Here is a 21,751-nt window from a genome sequence, read left to right on the forward strand (position 1 = left end):
AACGGTGGATCACGGCGTATATAAGGGCCTGTTATTTGGGTTGTAGAAATATTGGAAGACTTACAAATTGTACCAAAGGTGCCAAGGCCCTATTCTTCCCCTCAATCACATTTCATTCCCTTAATTGGTAAAAATTCGTTAGTCCGCACAATAATACTAATAATTAAATAAAGTATTATACAGGTCTGATTGTCATGGGTAAATTATAATGTCATGGGTAGAAGAAACGTTAACGTAAAGATTGTAAACGAAAAAAGAATTGTGCTTAGTAAGAATAATTTTAATTAATCAATCCTCCTAAAAAGATAGAAGCTTGGCATGAAATTGAATGAGAAGTCTTGTGACAAAGGTAGAAGGGGCCTTAGGATAGGTCAACTTCAGCAAAAATTAAATGTATTTGTTGAGTGAGATAAGGTAAATAGCAAGAGATGAGGTAACTCCTCTCCAAAACCGGTCGTCTTTCAGTAACGTAAAAAAAAAAAAAAAAAAAAAAAAAAATCTTATGAGCGTAAATAAAATGCCTCTATCAGTGGCGTATTTAAGGGGGCTTCCAGACTTAAGCCCCTTCGAAATCTTACTTACTATATTGAAATAAATGAAATATCTTACTATATTGAAGTAAATGAAATATCTTGCAGAATTTTCACATTTCCAGGAATAAAGTTAGCAAAGCCCCCGAAACAAAATCGTAAATACGCCACTGGCCTCTACATATACATACGTATTTCACTTACAAGTTACATTCTTGTCTGACATTAGCAATACCTTCCAAATGACACAAGTTACAGTAAAACTCACCACATCAATGAAATTCCGGGAATATTGTACATCAATTTGATGTATCACTTGCACCTATATCAATTTAAAAAAACGAATGTTAAATCCAATATGACGGATCCACGATTTCGGCAGGGGTGGGTAACATGTGTCAGGAAAGCAGTACTTGATTTAATTTATTTTGCATGTGCCTACATTCATGTCCAGTTTTCTAAAGAAACTATGTGTCCGGGTGATATAATAGTGTATGATTGAATTCCAGATATATGAAAGGCCCATAAATATGCATATTACCGGTATGGGCCGCTAAAATTAGAACAATACACATTGGTCCGCGGAGAATTTTAGATTTGAATCAATTTTACATGAATCTCAAGGGGACACTTTGCGAATGTACCTTGTTAGAGAGGATGACGATGCCGAATTCAAGATTGACAGTTTTTGTGGTATTCATCGTTTGTGGATGACAGATTTAAAAAAACGAAAAAACATTGTTTTACTTTGTAGCTAATTCGTCTCTATAACAACGAAGTGGAACTGAAAGAACGGAGGCGTCGATTGGAGAAATCACACATAAAAAAGAAGAAACAAACAAGGACATGAGAGGAATCATTTCCTTTTATTTTAAAGAAGCTCCATTGTTCGGATTTCTTAAGATGACACCTACATTATTGACGTCATTCTTCTTCCCTTGAGGTTTCAATTCTCAAAAGAGCACGATAAATACTCCATATAAAGTAGCGACAGCTATTATATACGTTTAAAACGCACGTCCTTTAGTTAACGATCGATTATGTGAAACAATCATTTGAAAAGTAATTATTCCCTTTGCACAATAGGTACATTTGCACACACGCTTAGAGTACTAATTGTGCAGTTGCTGCGTGTTTGATTAAAGATCAGTTTGCAGCGGCAAAACTAGAGATATAATGGAGGATATTCAGGAGCATACGGCATACACCCACCTAAAATGCTTATAGTTAAGTGCACACTCACTTTAAATCAGAGATGTAATGGACGGTATAAGGGTGGATATATTTTTTAAAACGATCGAGCCTATACCTACTAAAAATTCTAGAAATACGCGTGTACATTATTGGACAAGGGATAACACAAGAGGCAGGGTTGAAAGAAGGTAAACTAATAACATGAAAAATAGCCAATTCAAAGAAAAAATCAATAACCATTAGTCATAGAACATCAACCATAGAATTTGATCACTTTCTAATCTTTAATGTTCCTTCGAGTAAACATAACCCTCGCTTAATTTATCTTTCTAGTGTCTGGTTTGGATACATATTCTCGCGGGCCAAAACCGCGCCGCCCAAAACCTCGCGGGCCAGAATCACCTGACCAAAAGTACGCCATCCAAAATCTCGTGGACCAAAATGTCGCTTAGCTAAAATCTCTCCAGAATAAAATCTCGTCATAGCTGTGTCTTAAGTGTAGAATACTCAATATGTTGTTGCATGTGTTTACATAGATATGCGTCTGCCATTTAAGGTTTAAAATACACGATGCGACAAATATCGCAGCGCCCTATCATATGCTAGGTCTAATAAATTCAACATCATAGACGACGCTGGGGATGGTGCAAAATTCTTTAGGACATTCGAGCGGTAACAATTTTATTCATGACTAGCTGAAATACCCATTCTTCGCATGAGGGTTGTATTTGGAAGTCAGCGCATGTGGGAGTATCACCATTCATCTCAGTGACCGCAAAAACTATGGATTTGACACTAATATCGGCCATTTTGGATTATTACCCTCCCCCACATGTGAACCCCGTCCCGCATACAATGGTAGCTGAATTTGAAAGTCATCGCTAATGGAAGTGTCACCATTGATCTCGGTGACTGCGAAAACTATGAATTCGACACTAATATCAATCATTTTATACTACTTTTATATGTCCTGTAAACGCCCCTCCCCCGAGATCCCCCTGATTCGACATTTAAAAAAAACAGTCTTGTTCTGGGACCTGACCAAGGTACCCATGACCCAAATTTGATAACTCTCGGTCCATTCTGCTGGTCCACAGGCCGCATACAGACAGACAAACAAACAATTTTATTTATATTCGGGTCTAGATTATTCACTCTACACGTATGTCTTTTATTAATTTTTGCCACATATGCACATTCTAATTTTGAACTTGGATCAAAAGACGTTTTTACGATGTTTTAAAGGAATCCATATCTCACAAGTAAACCTTACGTTTGGGTGAATCGAGTTGCTGACTGAGACACATATGATAAAGTAGTACTAAATGTGGTCAGTATTTCAGTGAAGTTGTAGGTGCGAAGCTCCAGGGGTTTAGGAGATACAGCTACCAGAACATCACATGGAAGTACAGAATAGTCTTCATACAGTTGGAGGTAAAAGCTCTTTAAGACCTCTTGTAACGACAAAAGGTGAATAACAAATATATGGGTACATATTAGGACTAGGGGGAAGTCATATAGTAAGGGTATACCTGACGGCGGCCATCTTGAAATCCGCCATTTTGAATTAAGGTTAAGTTTTTAAAATAGGAATAGGGTCATGTGATACATGATTTAAGGCGTAAATTTAATCAGAAGAACAATGGTGACGTTAATTTTGATTTACGCGCAATTGGTAAAAAGTTACAGGGAAATTAAATATTGTTGCAGCATATGTGTTAGTCCTTTACCCCACCTTGTAAATTTTGTGTTAATGATAATAATTAAATATAAAGCAGGTGGATAAATATTATATCTATGGTAAGAGTTGCCTTGATAGCGGCCATGTTTAAATCCGCCATTTTGAATCAGACAAAAGTTTTAAACAAAACGCATAACATTGACACCTTATTAATAGCAAATTTTACCATAAATCCAACGGTATAACCATTTTTGCTTTATCATTAACCAGCATTTGTTATCGCATAAACAAGTTGCTAATTTAAGGAAAAATGACCAAAGTGGAATTTAGTCATAATTGAACTTGGGTCTTTCTTCCGGAAAAGTAATAAATTAGTACAATCAATATGTAGTTCAGAAAAGAGTGCATGACTTGCACAAATGCTCTGCTCACAGTGAACACACCTGACAAAGGCAATCGAGTTACACTTGACACATTTGTCGTTAACAATTCCGTCAAAGCAGTAGTCGTAAGGAGCGATCCATTTTATTTTGTGCTAGTTAATGATAAAGCAAAAATGGTTATACCGTTGGATTTATGGTAAAATTTGCTATTAATAAGGTGTCAATGTAATGCGTTTTGTTTAAAACTTTTGTCTGATTCAAAATGGCGGATTTAAACATGGCCGCTATCAAGGCAACTCTTACCATAGACCTAATATTTATCCACCTGCTTTTTATTTAATTATTATCATTAACACAAAATTTACAAGGTGGGGTAAAGGACTAACACATATGCTGCAACAATATTTAATTTCCCTGTAACTTTTTACCAATTGCGCGTAAATCAAAATTAACGTCACCATTGTTCTTCTGATTAAATTTACGCCTTAAATCATGTATCACATGATCCTATTCCTATTTTAAAAACTTAACCTTAATTCAAAATGGCGGATTTCAAGATGGCCGCCGTCAGATATACCCTTACTATATGACTTCCCCCTAGTCCTAATATGTACCCATATATTTGTTATTCACCTTTTGTCGTTACAAGAGGTCTTATAGAGCTTTTACCTCCAACTGTATGAAGACTATTCTGTACTTCCATGTGATGTTCTGGTAGCTGTATCTCCTAAACCCCTGGAGCTTCGCACCTACAATTTCACTGAAATACTGACCACATTTAGTACTACTTTCTCATATGTGTCTCAGTCAGCAACTCGATTCACCCAAACGTAAGGTTTACTTGTCAGAAGTTCCGTTGATTGTTAGGAAACCTGTCAGCCCCATTAGTTGAGATGATTAGTTTTAACCTTGAAAATTTCCGAAGCTACTTTCAACTCTTCATTTAAGAAAGGTGCCAATATGTCTATTGGCATTCCCAAAACAGACAAGGTGAACAACTACAAGTACTTTTTGAAATTCTATATGTGGATTTTCCACCTTTTCATCAACCAGGGTGATATTCTAGCCATTAACTTTCCAGGGCAAATCGTGGAATGCATGCTTTTAAGTTTCCATTACAAATATAGTACATGTGCCTCACATACAGGAAATACAAAAGCGTCAAGAAAAGTTAACAATGTGATATTTTGGGTGACCAAGATACGCAGGTAAATTTATCATTAACATCATAGAATAAACGTTGTTTGAATAAGACCAAGTTCCAAAATAAACAGGTGGCCAACTTACAGAGTAATAACACTGCTCTGCATTTTTAAAAAAAGTCCCGATGATTTTGGTTTGAGTAGCGTTTTCCTATAATTTTGGGGTGCTGATTACGAATATAACATCAATTTCCCCCATCACGTCACGTTTTCCTGGAAATTGGGAGAAACATTTATATCAATGCATACAAACTACATTATAATATAGAATAATATATATTTTTCATGTACATACAGTGGTTTCAAAATGACAAAAGTAACTAAATACACACAAATGCAATCAAATACTATAATTAAGTCAAATATATACAATTAATCAAACAAAAGCCTACTAATTTTGTAACAATTCCCTTCGTTTTGTCAATTTTACAAGAGTTACAACGTCATATTCTCCCTTTTAAGCAGCCAACAATAGTCGGCCATCATATTAATGGTCTAACCACCTTGATACATTTTTCAATATTCTTTAAGTCCTGGTGAAAGCGTTCATCATGTTCTTCACTATAGACACCAAGTTTGTGTGAGAAATTTTCGAAATGTGCAGGTAAAAAGTGTAGTTTGAGACCCATATTACACACAAGATTTCTATGATCTTGCAGCAACTCTTTTAAAATACGTTCATAAGTGGGGCTTGTATTACTCAGGAAGTTCTTCACGACATTCCTGAAGCTTTAGCACACTTTCTTCTCCACTTGGGTCATGGTATTCTCAAAACATGAGTCCTTGATAAGTTTTCTTATCTGTGGACCAGTAAATATACCAGCTGTTTGTTTTTCGATGCTCATCATACTAAATACCTTGCATATGTCCATAAAACACTTACCGTCCTATTTAGAGCACAAACTGACTGTATCATGATGCCTAACTTTATATGCAGGGGAGGGAGTAAAATTTTAGAACGCTCCATGAATTCTATTCATGTTCAACATTCTTCACGCTAGGTGACAGAGATTTTCGAGATGGCCATTCGTTCTTTCCTAACACAACGTGCACCTTTTGCACGACTGTTTCATTTGCAGAGATAACAAGGATGTTTTGTCTGGGCTGATTGAAGTCCCAGCAGGAGGCCTATAACTTTAAAATCGCCACACAGAAGCCATTAATGTTCCTCCTAGTTCACATAATCTAGCAAACACTTAACATTTTCACATGTCTCTTTCGTATGAATAGAATATGCAACAGGAATAAACCCAAGGATATTGCCATTGTTAAGATATCTTTCAGACTTGATTTCGATGAATCGATAAAAAGTCTCCAATTAGAAGCATTGTAAGTCACACCAAATCATTCTATAAGTCCTGGTATGTCATGGCAGTAAACCAATGATCCATGTTCAGCAAAAAAAAGGATTGATCTCATGTTTTCTTTGCCTATACCAAGAGAAAGTAGTCCTGGGTGAAAGTCAAGACATCGTAGGACTCGCCTTTAGCAAAACTAATGTCAATCTTGTAGCAAATACTAGAATATATTAATGTTTTCTAGTAGTTTTACCCATGGACATAAGTAGTTTTTCTACTAAGCCTAGATTTTTGAATATATCGAATTCACAGAAACCTGACGTGATAGAAAAAAACTTATTATACCTGTATATTTGAAATCACTGCAAAAATACAGTTCAGAAAATGTTATTCGTTTGAAAACATCAGAATGCATGCAGAGCAATGTAATTAATGCACTCTTATGGCAAAATGCAGATTCAAGAAATTGAGTCCAAGATAAGCAGGTAACCAAGTTAAAAGAGTTTAATGTATATAGTGATATGTTTATATCGAACATTTTGTGCTAGATAAATGGTTATAATGAGGTTTCGACATGGCCAGATTTCGGACAAACGAGATTCCATCTCGCGAGGTTTGGGTCGGGCGTGGTTAGAAAAGTTTTCATTTTCTGCTTTTTATTGTGTTTTGAAATCGATTATTTTTCTTTCAAGTGTTTTTTTAAAATTTTTCCATTGTTCGTTATCCCAGTAACTTAGTTTAGATAACTGAAGTAAAGGTAGAACATTTTCCTATTTTAAAAAATGAGTCGGCCTACGAAATACATCTGGACATATATATATATAAATCGCTCTAGGCGTTACGGAATAATACGTTAACATACACACGATATTAACACTATCAGCTATTGAGAAGTTCCATGGTCTAGCTGCAAAGGCTTTTATCATATCCTGATAAAATTTATATGAACCTTGCAAGGAAGTATGCTCTTTCAACCTAAAAAGAGAAAAATCAAAATGGGCACATATATTTGAAGTTATGTATACAATGAAGTCGGTTAATTACGGTATTAACACTATGAAATCTTGAGAAGTTTGATGGTTTAGCTTCCATGGAAACACCGAGAAAGTATCAAACAAAAAAGAGAACCATGAAAATCGGTGCCTTTTTTTTTTTAAGTTATTCGCGATTACAATACAATTGTTGTATTAATACTGTCAGCCGTTGACAAGTTTCATAGTCTACTAGTAGCTCTAATGAAATCATCGAAGAAAAATACTCTTTCACAAAAAAAAGAGAGATAGAGAGAAAAGAAATAATAATCAAAATTGGTGAATCTGTGTTAGTTATGTGTGAACATACTGATGAAATGCGGTTTTCTCATTGTACCCATTAAAGTGTTTAATAGGGTACTTCCAAACGCTTTCATTACATCCTGATAAAATTTATATGGGATCACCAGGAAAGTATACTCTCAAAAAATAAAATAAAATATAATAATAATAATAATAATAATAATAATAATAATAATAATAATAATAATAATAATAATAATAATAATAATAATAAAAGCCGGTGTACCTAACAATGCCATCTCATGCTCAAAAGGCTCAATACTTTTTCGACTACCTGATACTTAAGAGAACCAAACGAAACGTAAAATTTACTACTTTTTTAAAGTTATTTTAAAAGTAGATTTAAAGATTTTAAACTGAGTAATTGGTGATAAAATTTAAGATCTCATTTTCAATCTTCTGTGCGTTTGTCACATTAGTCTTTTCCATCTTTTTTTATACGGAATTCTTACGAAACTTAACGTGTAAATTTACGCAGCCACAATATCCAATAGCACTTGCAAAATTGTTGGAATATCCCTTCTTACTTAAAAGAATATTCAGATATGTTGTTTCAATAATTTTTGAATTATGACGTTTTGCTCTTATGAATTTTGTACCAACAAAATCTGTATACTATATCATCATTTGACTCCGGCAATTATTTTCAACTGAATTATACGTGACGTCACGATTTGCGGCTTTCCTCCTCAGTAACTCACACAGAGAGAAGAATATAGGCAACCTGATATTGACAGTCGTAAAAGACAGTGGTAACAGAGGCAGTTAACAACATTAATTGCATAGTCGATAGTCTTGTGGGCATACTATTCGTGGATTCATAACTACATATACAGTGCCAACACTTGCTTATTCTTTTCTTCTGCACGCTCGTATACTGTATGTGTGATTATTCCATTTTTAGCAACACTAATATACACTTTTGCTATCAACTGAAGTTAATACATATATTCCTTGCGTGTAGAAGTTGACTGTGGATTATTTTTCATTACATTAAGTAAATTGAAGAATGCAGTGTTTCAGCTGCTGTTAGGAAAATGTATGAGTGAACATTATTTCTTTGAAAATAAGAAAAAAAACTTATGGCCGCACCCAATGCTTTAAAAAAAATCGTATTCTATGCACGCGAAATGAGCTGTCTAAACCCCTTATTTAACTGGTAAACGAATGATGCAAGGTCAACTGTAAGGCTGTGCAAATTCCCACCCATCATTAGTCGTTCACGTTTAGCTGAAGTAATTGTATCTACTAAATGACTATAATTTCGGTTGCTTTTTAGTGTAAGCATGAGATAACTTGGAGCTAGTCAAGATCTTGTTTATATTTACTTCTTTTTGGCTTCTCTATTTCTCGTCCTCTTTTTAAATGGTAGCAAATTGCAAGGAAACTGGTTTATTTGTCCATTCATTTACTTCTCCTCCTCACGGATTCCAAACTATTTTAAACTACTACGACAAATTCATGTTTTCTCTAGTTCTAGTTCTAGTTATCTCCCTTTTGGGAGATTTATAGAGGAAGTCCCGGCCTTATAGCCCAATGAACTGCTTCACTAAATTTGTTTTAATTGTTTTTGAAAACGTAGATTTGTATAAAGTGGCGCGTTCCAACATGGACGAATTCGCCTGTTCTAAGTAGATTTGTTTTCATACAATTTGTAAAATTACTTGGGGGTTAGAGGCTCAGGACATATAAAAAGATGTAATAATATATACAAATTGTAAAGAAACTAAATTTTGTCAAAATTTAAAATTATGTACAAATTCACAATTACACAATTGAAGGAGCATGATACTCCAGGTGTAAAGATGTCCGTCGCCATCTTGTTCCCCCCATGTTTTCTCCTCTTGATCAACACTACTATATATATCAAGGGTGTTAATAGAGGATCTACCCATATGTATCGTCATCCTATTAAATCGATGAAGCCAAATATCAACCGAGCATCGGCACACCTGATTGGCTACTCTCGTTTCCCCGTCGTCTGATTGGCTCCTTCTTCAATAGATAGGTGAACTCAAGATACTTGACAATATAGATCTGAGTGCATCGTTCTACCCGCCGGCTGCAGCTTGTTATGTATGGTAATTTTCCAGTCCCACGAAAAGCACACCAAACCTTCCTGGGCGTCAGTGTGTGCTTTGCTACGGACTGTGGAGCGTCTTCTCGCTTCAACCACCATATTTTTTGCACATAGTTATCTACGTTATCATCACTCATAATCAACCGCTTCAGAAATGGCTCGAGTTCGTTACATTTCAGTACAGATTCGCAGATGGAAAATTCAATCAGTTAAATGTTTTGGATAGGTGCTGATTGCCACGGGTGCTGACTGCCACAGCCAATTATTGGTGCTGACTGCCACGACTGTCGCTGATTGCAAATATGAAGGTGCTGACTGCCACGAGCCTGGGAGAAACTGTATTTGGAAAGAGAGGAATTAATCCCTCATACTAAATTTATGATTATTAATTAATTTAGAAGGGATTAATTTAGTAATCATCACACCAAATATATGTGGCATCCTATAAGTTACAAAGTTGCTCACTAAGTGGAACGGCATACACTTGGATGTTTATAAAGGGATTGTCTTTTCTGTTATATGTACAATTTGCACATTTCATTCTTTATATTAATTGTTTTATTGTATTATTTAATGGATATGATGGTCTGAAGCCAGCTGACAAGGGAAGTTTGGGAGAAGCACTCGCCTGCAGAGAAATAAGCATGTCATTTGAAGGACTAATCCATGCTGATTACAACAGGTAATAAAACTCCTGTACGTTGAGAATTGTTCGAGATATTCAGCTTGGAAATTTATATGAGAAAATGAGTGGATGCACGTTTCAATGCATTAAGTATTCTCACCCATGGCGAAGCCTGATGGTTTGAACTTGCTATTGCTTGATCACTGGAGTCCATTCACAGACAAATTGTCCATTACAAGTTGCATGACGGATGGCAAAGACCTAATGGTTGAGAAAATACCAAAATAATTGCACACGATTTGTGCAACCATTTGATGTGTTTTGATTCCGATCAATCAAAGATTATGGCAGGAGATTTGTACATAGTATGAATCTTCTTCATCTGGACGTTATAATGTACCAACGAAACAATCAAATAAAGTTCGTGTCCATACGAATCACTTCCAATCTCCGCGATACATTGGATTGTTTCAGTTTGCGTTCTGCAAGGCAGGTTACGAACAAATTATAGGCCTATAACTTTTGAATCACTTGTCGAATTTGCTTTTTGCTTTGGTTCTGCGAACTGTTCTCTTGATGGATGCAACACAATTGCACATATAAAATGTTCATCGTGCAAGGAAGTCTTTTGCTTGCGTCATTTCTTCATAAAACAGAACAACAACAGTGATCAATTTTCATCTCTAACCTATGATTATTGTAAACAATGTAATGACAAATTGTATCTAACAAACCCGTTAGTTATTGCAAAACACTTTTTTTCTGTTACTTCCGATAGCTTTCAATTCGTATGTCAATATTCGTTACTAATTACGTTGTACTTAACGCGTATAAATGCGTATATCCTCATTTTCTCATATAAACTTCCAAGTTGAATATCTCGAACCGTTCTCAACCGTACAGGAATTTTATTAGCTTGTTATAATCAGCATGAATTGGGACTTCAAATGGCATGCTTGGTTTCTCTGCAGGCGAGTGCTTTCTCCTGAATTTCCCTTGTGAGGTACAGCCAGCAGTGCTTTTTTGATGGAACTTTCAAGAGCTGCTCGAAACAATTTGCACAGCTGTACACAGTTCATGCTGACATAGGGAGTTCAAGTGAGAATACATAAATCGTACCAATTTTGTACGCACCGCTCCCTGACAAAACTGAAAGTACACTCATGTCCAAAATTATTGTCGCATATCTATAACTGTCTTCTTGTAAGAATATAATTTGATAATGATTTTGAAGGGTTCTTTTAATACTGATGCTATGTGTATAATCGGGAAATGTATATTTGTGGTAAATTTCAAAGGAAAAGAATTATAAATACGAAAATCATAATGAGTAAAATAAAATGTAACTAAATGGACAAGAAAATTTTATTTTCGTTTTATTATTCTTATTTACTGCTCTTTTGACATGCAATTTACCACATACTTGTCTTTGCCGATTATACACATACTAACATTATAAGAAATACCGGGTGAATTCGTTATCAAATTATATTACTAGAACAACATATTTATAATCATGTGAGAATAATTTTGGACATGAGTGTACATACAGAGACCTGTTTACCTTTGTTAGATGTTGGTCTGAACAACACGATCCTAAGGTTCATCTAGTTTCTTTCATGCTTCTTGGCGTCCGGTAATGTTACGTCTAGCAACTTTCTCTCAGGCTCGTGGCAGTCAGCACGCCATCGTGGCAGTCAGCACCTTGATATTGGCAATCAGCGCCAGTCGTGGGAATCAGCACCAATAATTGGCTGTGGCAGTCAGCACCCGTGGCAGTCAGCACCTCACCAATGTTTTTGTGCCAGATCATGTGGCACCAAACTTCGAGCTTCTTATTATAGTTAACTTTCTTTAAATGGTTTTACACTACGTGATGATGGGTGTTTAGGTCATTGGCGATCTCATGACTTTTGTCAGAATATCATTCTTTTGCTATAATTGGATGCCTTCTACGAAGATAATTTTGGACATCGAAATTTCCAGAACGAAAGTGACTTAGCCATCTTTTGGCTGTTGGTTCTGATAACGTATCTTGCCCATAAACAGCACACATTTCTTCATGGGTCTGCGCAGAATTTTCGTCCACTTTCACGATGCAATACCTCATGTCTCATTATAGGAGTTCCAACATGTTTTTGGACATTCATTATCTTAAACTGTCAGCTGTTAAATGTCGTTAGGTCTGTCGTGCTTCAACTCATATTTGGAACATTAACACTACCTCGTACTCGAAAGGCTCAACAATTTTCGACGGTTTGCTTTTTAATTAAGGAAACCTCAAAATTGAGGGACTTATTTATCCCATTTTACTCGCTTATCTTTGACCGATTTCAATCGTAGGCAATGGAGATAATCAGGGTATTTAACTGTGCATTATATTTGATCAAATACAAATAATTTTAACTTAGGTTACATAACAAAATGGTTTTGTATGTAAATGTGCAAACTTGCAACATGGGATGGATTTACCTTTGTACACTTAATTGATTGCAACCCCAAACAATGAGGTTATTTAGGAAGGTTTGACTAAGAGAGGTATTAATGTAATTGAAATCGGATATATCTAACCGCAGATAGACAGACGGACGCATACACAAATACCGGTTGCATCGAATGATAGAAGCTCGCTAGGTCGGTTTAATTAGCAGCCGCATACTAGTACATTATGGTAAAGTTCTGCGTTGTAATATTTCCCATTCACTCCTTGTGTTTGTTCCTTTTTGCTCTGAGTAGTTTCGTTCAAACGTTGTTCTCGTAAAACCCTCAGCATGTGTTTAATTTCTTTGAATTACTCTAGGCACATCTTTCACTGACATATGAAGCAACATTCAAAGTTGTGGTTTATTCCTTCACTTTTAGTTTCCTCGATGTTGGCCGCTTCAATAGATTCTGTTAGGAGTAGTAGCATGAGTTTTGTCTGAATATGTTATCCGAAAATAGGTTCTAATCCATTTACCCTAAGGTAGCTAGATAGGTGGGACTACTAAATCAGAAGAACAGGGGAGCGTGGCTATTTTTTCCCCTGTGAATGGAAAAGATAAATAGAAAACTAGTAAAGAGCTAGTGTGGAAAGATAGGTTGGGAGTAAAGATTAGAAATACCATGTGTACGACAACTATGTACGTACACCTTGAATTACAAAGAAGCCGTAGTTGTTGTAGTTGCTTACGTCAATTGGTTTTCGTCCAACAAAATCACCCTTAATAATGCCAAGGAGCCGGATCCTTCACAGAGGGGAATTAGTCTTAAATATTTAAATGTATTTTACTTGTGTTCTCACGTGTACGTTTTAAAGCCTATTTTGTTGAAAACTATTTGAGCTAAATTGATCAAATTTTGCACAATATATTGATCATAATGTAGAATAGATGATTTTGAAACAAGTTGATTGTGATAAGTCATATTGAGGAATTATGGCCTAGAAATCGGACCCATATTTTAGCACATACAAATTGAAAACAGGTCATTTATTTCCTCATCAAATAAGTCCAACACTATTTTGAATTGCATTAAGCTCATTTTCACGGCAAGTATTGTTGGGGTAAAGTGTGCCACAAAATGATGCACGTCTTCCAATGTTATCTTTAGATGAATGTAAAGTTATACCAAAATTATTAAAACTTTTATTCTAGGCTTAGTTCTCTAAGTTTACTTTTTTATTATTCTTTCTTGATATTTGCATAATCTTAAATATCTAAGACATACAATAACTTCACACACTAAATAGGATATTTCTTTAAACTAATCCATATAATTTTTACATATTACTTGTTAACAACAGTAAAGGGATGTGTATTATCCTGTGGCACTCTCTGTTCCAACAGATATAATTTGAACCGAGGTGTTGTTGTCGGTCCACCTTCCAATTTGGCGACCAGGGTTCGATTCCCAGTGAGAAGAGTTATTTCCTTTTATGTGTCTTAGGGATACATACTACCTATGTAAAATGGGTATTTGGGGGTAAAGGCATGGTGTTGACTATATCATCTTCTGTATGTGCCGAAGTCTACTAAGCGCGCAACGTCACTTCATCCAATGCATTGGGATCCTTATTGCCCTTTCACCTTTACCTAGTGATAACAGTTTAGATCAGTCATCTGTAACTGGCCAATGAATGCTGTAGGGGAGTGCTTTTACAATCTGAATGAAATAAACTAAAAATGTTTTTTTTTAAAAAAAAAAAAAAAAAAACATGCACCTTTTAAAAAATCAAATCGTGTTAAAGGGATTTTCATTCTCTTTTGCAGCCTTCAAAAACAAACTGTGCGCACGAGTGAAGTTTTTTCTCCTGCTTCCCACAATATTTCTCTTGCAACATGTGCATATACAAATCCATCCAACTGCAACGTGGGCAATTTGTTTCTCTCACACACCACCGTCTCACAAAGGACAAAATAGGCAATTATATACAGGGTGTCTCAAAAGTCCCGACATAGGGTAACTCTGTTATTAAAATGTGTTAAAATGTAAGAGGGAAAATCAAATATGATGGATATGTGGTTTATTCCTTCACTTTTAGTTTCCTCGATGTTGGTTTCAAATCTATAATGGAGGATTTTTTTAAAAAAAAAATCGGACGAGCTCTTTGGGCTGTACGCTTTTTATTCGCCCAGTGTTAAATGAAAATACAACGTTACCATTTACTTGGACCCCAACATAAGTGAATGAAGTTACTGCTTGAAATGGGGGCTGTCCATCGACACGTTAGCGTAAAAAACAATAACTTTATTCACGTAAATGGCAACATTGCATTTTCAGTTAACATTGGGCGCATAAAGAGTGTACAGCCCAAACGACTCGTACGCTTTAAAAATATTCCTTCACTTTAGATTGAAAACATCATGTTTGGAGAAGGTTTTCTCTCTTACATTTTGTTGTAATTCTGATAATAACAGTTACCCCATGTCAGGGAACTTTTGAGACACCCTGTATAATTCCGCCCTCCTTTAAGAGCCACTGATCATGATGATGATGATGATGATGATGATGATGATGATGATTATTATTATTATTATTATTATTATTATTATTATTATTATTATTATTATTATTATTATTATTATTATTATTATTATTATTATTCAAATTACGGTTGCAGATGAAATTTCAGTAAGTTATTCACCATATCAACATAGCTTTATTCCACACAAATCAACAACAACAAACCTTGCCCTTATCACAGACTTTATAGTAAATTCGTTAGATGTAGGGTGTAAGGTTGATGTAATATATATAGATTTTGAAAAGGCGTTTGACAGTCAATCATAAAGTACTATTACGTAAGCTAAGTGAATATAATTTCTCTTCTCCCTTGATCAAGTTCTTTCAATCATATTTAAATAATTATAAACAAACTGTTAGACTATCTACAAAGAATATAAATCAGCTGATTATATTGCATATTCTGGAATTCCCCAGGGCTTTAATATAGGTACGTTATTGTTCTTTTTATTCATTGACGATCTCCCTGATCATATATTATTAAGTAACAAATTGCTTTTTGTTGATGACCTCAAAATATACAGTAGGATAAAGACCATTCATGACTGTCTCAATTTACAACATGACATGGAAGATATTGCTAATTGGTGTTCTCTTAACAAACTTAATATAAACATCAACGAATGTTACATTTTATCATTTACCAGAAACAAAAGTCAAATAAAGTTTAATTACTCAATGAATCAGATCTTACTAAATAGATTAAATTCAGTCTAAGATCTTGGAGTTACATTTGATACGAAACTGACATGTGATAACCATGAGAGAACATAATTAATGAATATCTTAAGATGTTAGGGTTCTTAATTAGAACTGGAAAGGAATTTAACAGTATCACCACACTAACAAAAATGTATTATTCCTATGAACTAACTAACTAACTAACTCTATGGCCTATGGAACCCGGAGGTTCAATGCCGCGTTCACAAAAGCTCTCCACTGACTTCTATCCTTAGCTAACTGCATCCAGTTTCTAATTTGTATTCCAATCTTTGCAAGATCCATCTTAATATTGTCGTCCCATCTGCGCCTAGGTCTTCCTAATGGTCGTTTTCCGATGGGTCTTCCAGTCAAGACTTTGAAAGCGTTTCTACTTTCTTCCATTCTAGCTACATGACCCGCCCACCTAAGCCTCCTAGACTTCACGACCCTAACAATGTTGGGTAAACCATATAAATTGTGTAGTTCCTCGTTATGAAGTTTCCGCCATTCCCCATTCCCATTCCTCTTGGGTCCGAATATTCGTCTCAGGATCTTGTTCTCAAATACTTTCAGTCTATGTTCTTCCCTCAGTGTAAGCGACCATGTTTCGCAACCATACAGAACAACAGGGATAATTATCGATTTATATATTTTAAGCTTCAAATTCCTCCACAGAATTCGCGAGGACAAGAGATTTTGCGCCGAATAGTAACACGAATTCCCTGTATTAAGTCGACATTTAATGTCTTCGTGAATATGATTTTCCTCGGTTAATATTGATCCTAGATATTTGAAACTATCCACTTTATCAAAAGTATTATTTAATATTTTAACGCATCCACAATTTTCCGTATTACGGTCCCGACACACTTCCATGTATTTAGTTTTCTCTGCATTTACTTCTAAACCCATGTCCCTGCAAGCGTTTAATAAGATCTCTGCATTTCTTTCTATTGTTCTCCTATCATCACCCATTAAATTTACATCATCAGCATATGCCATAACCTGGTGAATACCGTTCAACTCTAGGCCCTGGTTGCTATCTTTGATTTTGCTTATAGCGTATTCCAGAACGAACTTAAATAATAATGGCGACAACGCATCTCCTTGTTTCAGGCCATTTTCGAGGTGAAAGCTCGTGGACAAAAATTTTCCTACCCGGACTTTACTTTCTTATTCATTTAAACATATCTTAATTAATCTAATTAGCTTTCTCGGTATTCCAAGTTCTGTAAGAACGTTGTATAACGCTTCTCTCCTAACCGAGTCGTACGCCTTTCTAAAATCAATAAATAGTTGATGTACCGGGGTATTGTATTCCCACTTTTTTTCGAGTATTTGGCGAATGGTAAAAATTTGGTCAATAGTTGATCGATTTCGTCTAAATCCGCACTGATAATCTCCAATAATTTCATCTGCGTATGGGGTCAGTCTTGCTAATAGAATATTTGAAAGGATTTTATAGGATGTTGACAGAAGAGAAATGCCTCGATAATTATTACAGTCAGTTTTATCGCCTTTCTTGCGAATTGGAACAATGATTGATTCTTTCCACTCTTGTGGCAATTCTTCCTTGTTCCAGATAAGGAGAATGAGTTTGTGTATCTTGTTCCACAATTTTTCGACTCCAGCTAAAATTAACTCAGTCGGAATTTCATCTACACCAGGAGATTTGTGTTTCTTTAATTTCTTTATAGCGGTTTCTACTTCTATTCGGTTGGGTTCTGGAATATACGGTTCTGCGGTGTGTATCTCCTTTTCTCCACGCACACTAGTTTTTGGTTGCGTGTTAAGCAAATCGTCAAAAAAATCTTTCCATCTATTTAAGATGCTATCCGTGTCAGTAAGAACTGTACCGTCAGATTTCTTTAATATATAAGTACGAGGTTGATAGCCTTTCTTAAATTCGTTGATTCCCTTATACATGTCCCGGATGTTTTTATTTTTACTATTATCTTCAAGTTCCTTAATTTTATCTTTCAGAATATCGCGTTTCTTTGTTCTAAAAGTTTTGGAAGTTTCCCGCCTGATATCTGCGAAATTTTGTGTAGTTATTTCATTCGGATTTTGTAGCCAGCGTAATTTTGCCTGTTTTCTCTTCTCTGCTAGTTTTATGCATTCCTGGTCGACCCATAGTTTGTTCCTACGTATTTTCGCGTGTCCCAATTTTTCTTTTGCTGAAATTTTAATGCTATCTCTAATTTCAATCCAGGCATCCTCAACACTTGTGCATTCCGAATCTTCTAAAGCCGAGAATCTATTCGAAACTTCAATCTGGTATTACTCTCTTACCTGTCTCTCTTCTAATTTCTTTTAATTGAATCTCTCCGTTTTCGGACAATAAATATTACCTTTATTCAACGATAACCTCTCTCATATTATCGCTGCTACCAGGTAGTGGTCAGTGTCACAATCAGCCCCTCTAAACGACCGGACATCAATGCTAGATTGCCTTCTTCTATCTACTAAAACGTGATCAATTTGATTATGTGTTTTCCCGTCTGGTGATGTCCAAGTGTATTTATGAACGTCGCGATGTGGGAATTTTGTATTCTTCACGATTAGGTTTTTGGATGTTGCAAAGTTCACGAGTCTAACACCGTTGTCATTACTTTCCTTATGCAGACTTTCGTTCCCTATAATCGGTTTGAAAATATCCTCTCGTCCTACTTTCGCATTGAAATCCCCTAATAGAATTTTCATATGGTATCGCGGGAGTTGGTCAAATATCCGTTCCACTTCTTCGTAAAAACTGTCTTTTATATCATCATCCTTATCTTCAGTTGGGGCATGTACATTTAAAACAATAATATCACACCACCGTCCCTTAAGCGTAATAAAAGAAAGTCTGTCAGTAACAAATTCAACCCGTTTAATTGCTGGTAATATACGTTTATGAACGAAAAACCCTGTTCCTAACTGGTGATTTTTATTTCTTTCCCCGTAAAAGAACGTAAAATTTCCGGAATACACAGATCCATTTCCTTCCCACCTAACTTCCTGAACTCCTACTACGTCCAACCTGTATTTCTCTAACTCACTCGTTACGGATTTTAACGCGCCTGCCCTATAAAGACTCCTAATATGTTCCAAATCTCATGTTCATTTTCTTTTTGCTAAGGTCGTGCCAAGTTATCAGTCCTTGTCCGAGGCTTTTGTGAATGTTTCTGAACAAGTGTTTTTTTTTTTTTTTTGTTTGTTTGTTTTTTTTTTTTTTTTTTTTTTACAGGATGAGGTTGTTAGCCCTACCCAAACCCCCAAGCTGAAGGACCACTCCTAGTCGGCTGTCCGCGACTGCTTATTCAGTATATTCGCAGTTAACCTCTATATCTAGAGGCCTTCTCCTCGATCCGCAACCTGAGGACGCGCCATGCCGTCTTGACAGGAACCCACGTTACCCGATCAAAACTGGAATATGCTGCTGTGACTAGAACCCATCACAACAGCAATACCGACAACAACTGGAAAAAGTCCAATCTAAATTTATCAAATACTTGACGTTCAAGCAAGCTGGAATCTATCCATATTATGAAAATTATCTAACATTAATAGACAACTTCTGTATCCCTACACTTGAACAAAGCGAAATGTGATAGATGTGATTTTTCTCTATAAAATAGTACAAAACAAGTTTAATTGTACGGATCTCATATCAACAGTAAATTTTCATGTCCCGACACTTAAAACTCGTCCTGATAACTCTGGCCTGCTCTATTTCAAAAAAAGCAAGGACCAACGTATTATTGAAATCACCAATTTGGAGAATGTGTTCTACTTATAACAAAATATGTATCGAACACAAAGAAATTAACATGTAATATGAACTCAATGTTTAAAAAAACTATTGTAAATGTATTATGTAATACAGCAACACTATAATTGGGCTTATGCCTGTTGGGTTGATGACAAATAAATAAATTACAGAATCTGATGAATCTGATGAATGAGTGTCGATAGTCTTTATAGTCTGATGACTCACACTTGGCCCGGCGAACAAAAATAATCGTTTCGAGATGTCTACTTTTCTGAGTGTACGGAAAAGCGGGAAGACTTCCTACACCGAATTGCCACTTCAAATGGAAAATGGACCTGCTATGACAGTACTAAGCTGTCAGAACAATGGTTTAATCGTGATCAACGCCCAGGACGGTTTCCTAAACTGTTTCTCCACTCATAGAAGGTGTTATACTGATATTGTGCGCTATGATGGTGATGATCCATTTTTTAGAGGTGAAATTATCACTGTGGATCGCTACAGCATCTACAAATTTGTTCACATGCATCCAGCAATGGTCAACAGACGTGGTATTTTTCTGTTGAACGAAAATGCATACCTATATCTCGTTCAAAAGGCTCTACAGACTGTCAAGATTTTCAGAATGAAACCCTTCCTTACCACCTTATTCTCTTTACATTTCTCTACTCCCCTCGACTACGAACTCTTCCGTCATCGCGATCCCTTCCTGGTACGGGAAAACTTCTTGATTACCGTGTGGTAACATGCAGTTGAAGATATCCTTGCATTGCAGACTTCTGTCGTCATGGATTGAATTGTTGGTTAAGTGATGGTAAAAGTGTGTAACTACAGCCTTAAACTACTTTGACTAATCTGGTATTGTATTATAGATTTCGTGTGTTTGAAAGTAAAACAATTTAGTTAGATATTTCAATCACAGTAACTCAAGTGATTACTAGGCCGATGTGCGCTACGCGTATTCTCGTTGGGGCGATATGTTCTGCCCACTTGTACGTCTCAATCTTACCATCAGCATGACATTAGTTGATCTATAGCAATTCTGAATTCCCCGTAGACTTACTTCAATTTTCAAGATTCAGCAGTTTGTATGTCTTCTTATTTGCACGAAATATTTTCCCCGAACCTTCTATTTTTCTCATCAAGTAAACGACCAATTTGCATATTCATAGAATAACGACTAACAGAATTGTGGTATTCTATATTTTTTTCACTTATAACTTCTTCGGAAATATACAGGACAATTATGTTTTAGTTGTCTTTTTTTTTTGGGATAGTAGCGTATATTTCTTGCTATTTACTATGCATTAAATATTTTCTTTCTCTTTTTTCATTGTAGACTCTGTGGGTTTGAACCTTTCTGGGATGATGATGGAGAAATGGCTGTCTGCCGACGAATCATTGAAGCAGATTTCAGTTTTTCCTCGCCGTGGTGGGATGATATTTCAGATAGTGCCAAAGACCTCATTACGAAGGTAATTAGCTTTTGTTTTCCGCACCTAAGGTCATTGTAATAATGTCATTTCACATTCTTATTTCATTTTAAGCTAGTATTTAATCATTTACTAGTTCTGTACCGTAACAATTTCAAATAGTAGCTATACTATAAGATTTTAGGTGCAATTTGAGATAAAATTAAGATACAAATTTAGAATAGTTTGTCATTAAAATTGTAATTTTACGGTTAAAATAAGTAAGTGTATATGGAAGAGGGTTTTATTAGATATTAATTTCCGCCGGCAGAGTATTGCTGCACAATGTAGGAAACATCTATTTTATGTTTACAAGTAGCGTTACTAGTCTGAAACCATTACAATTTCTATAGGAACCCTTAACACTGCGAAAACCATGTTAAAATTACTTGAAAATAGATTAAAGCACTAACATAACGTAACCTATCGTACCATACTCTAGTAACATACCCCACTCTACTTTACTAGCCTATACTCTACTCCACTAGTTTG

General features: G+C 35.6%; 1 protein-coding gene across 2 annotated transcripts in view; it reads left to right on the plus strand.

The window, feature by feature from the left end:
• The window catches only part of LOC145666605 (calcium/calmodulin-dependent protein kinase type IV-like), a 326,462-nt gene that overhangs the window by 282,873 nt on the left and 21,838 nt on the right, over positions 1-21,751 (plus strand). For both annotated transcript variants that reach the window (XM_081734012.1, XM_081734011.1), the window contains one exon: positions 21,127-21,262. In XM_081734012.1, coding sequence (XP_081590138.1) covers positions 21,127-21,262 — 136 coding nt within the window. The remainder of the gene's footprint in view (positions 1-21,126; positions 21,263-21,751) is intronic.

Source organism: Thermobia domestica, chromosome 12, assembly GCF_964235325.1.
Source record: "Thermobia domestica chromosome 12, izTheDome1.hap1.1, whole genome shotgun sequence".
Lineage (NCBI taxonomy): Eukaryota > Metazoa > Arthropoda > Insecta > Zygentoma > Lepismatidae > Thermobia > Thermobia domestica.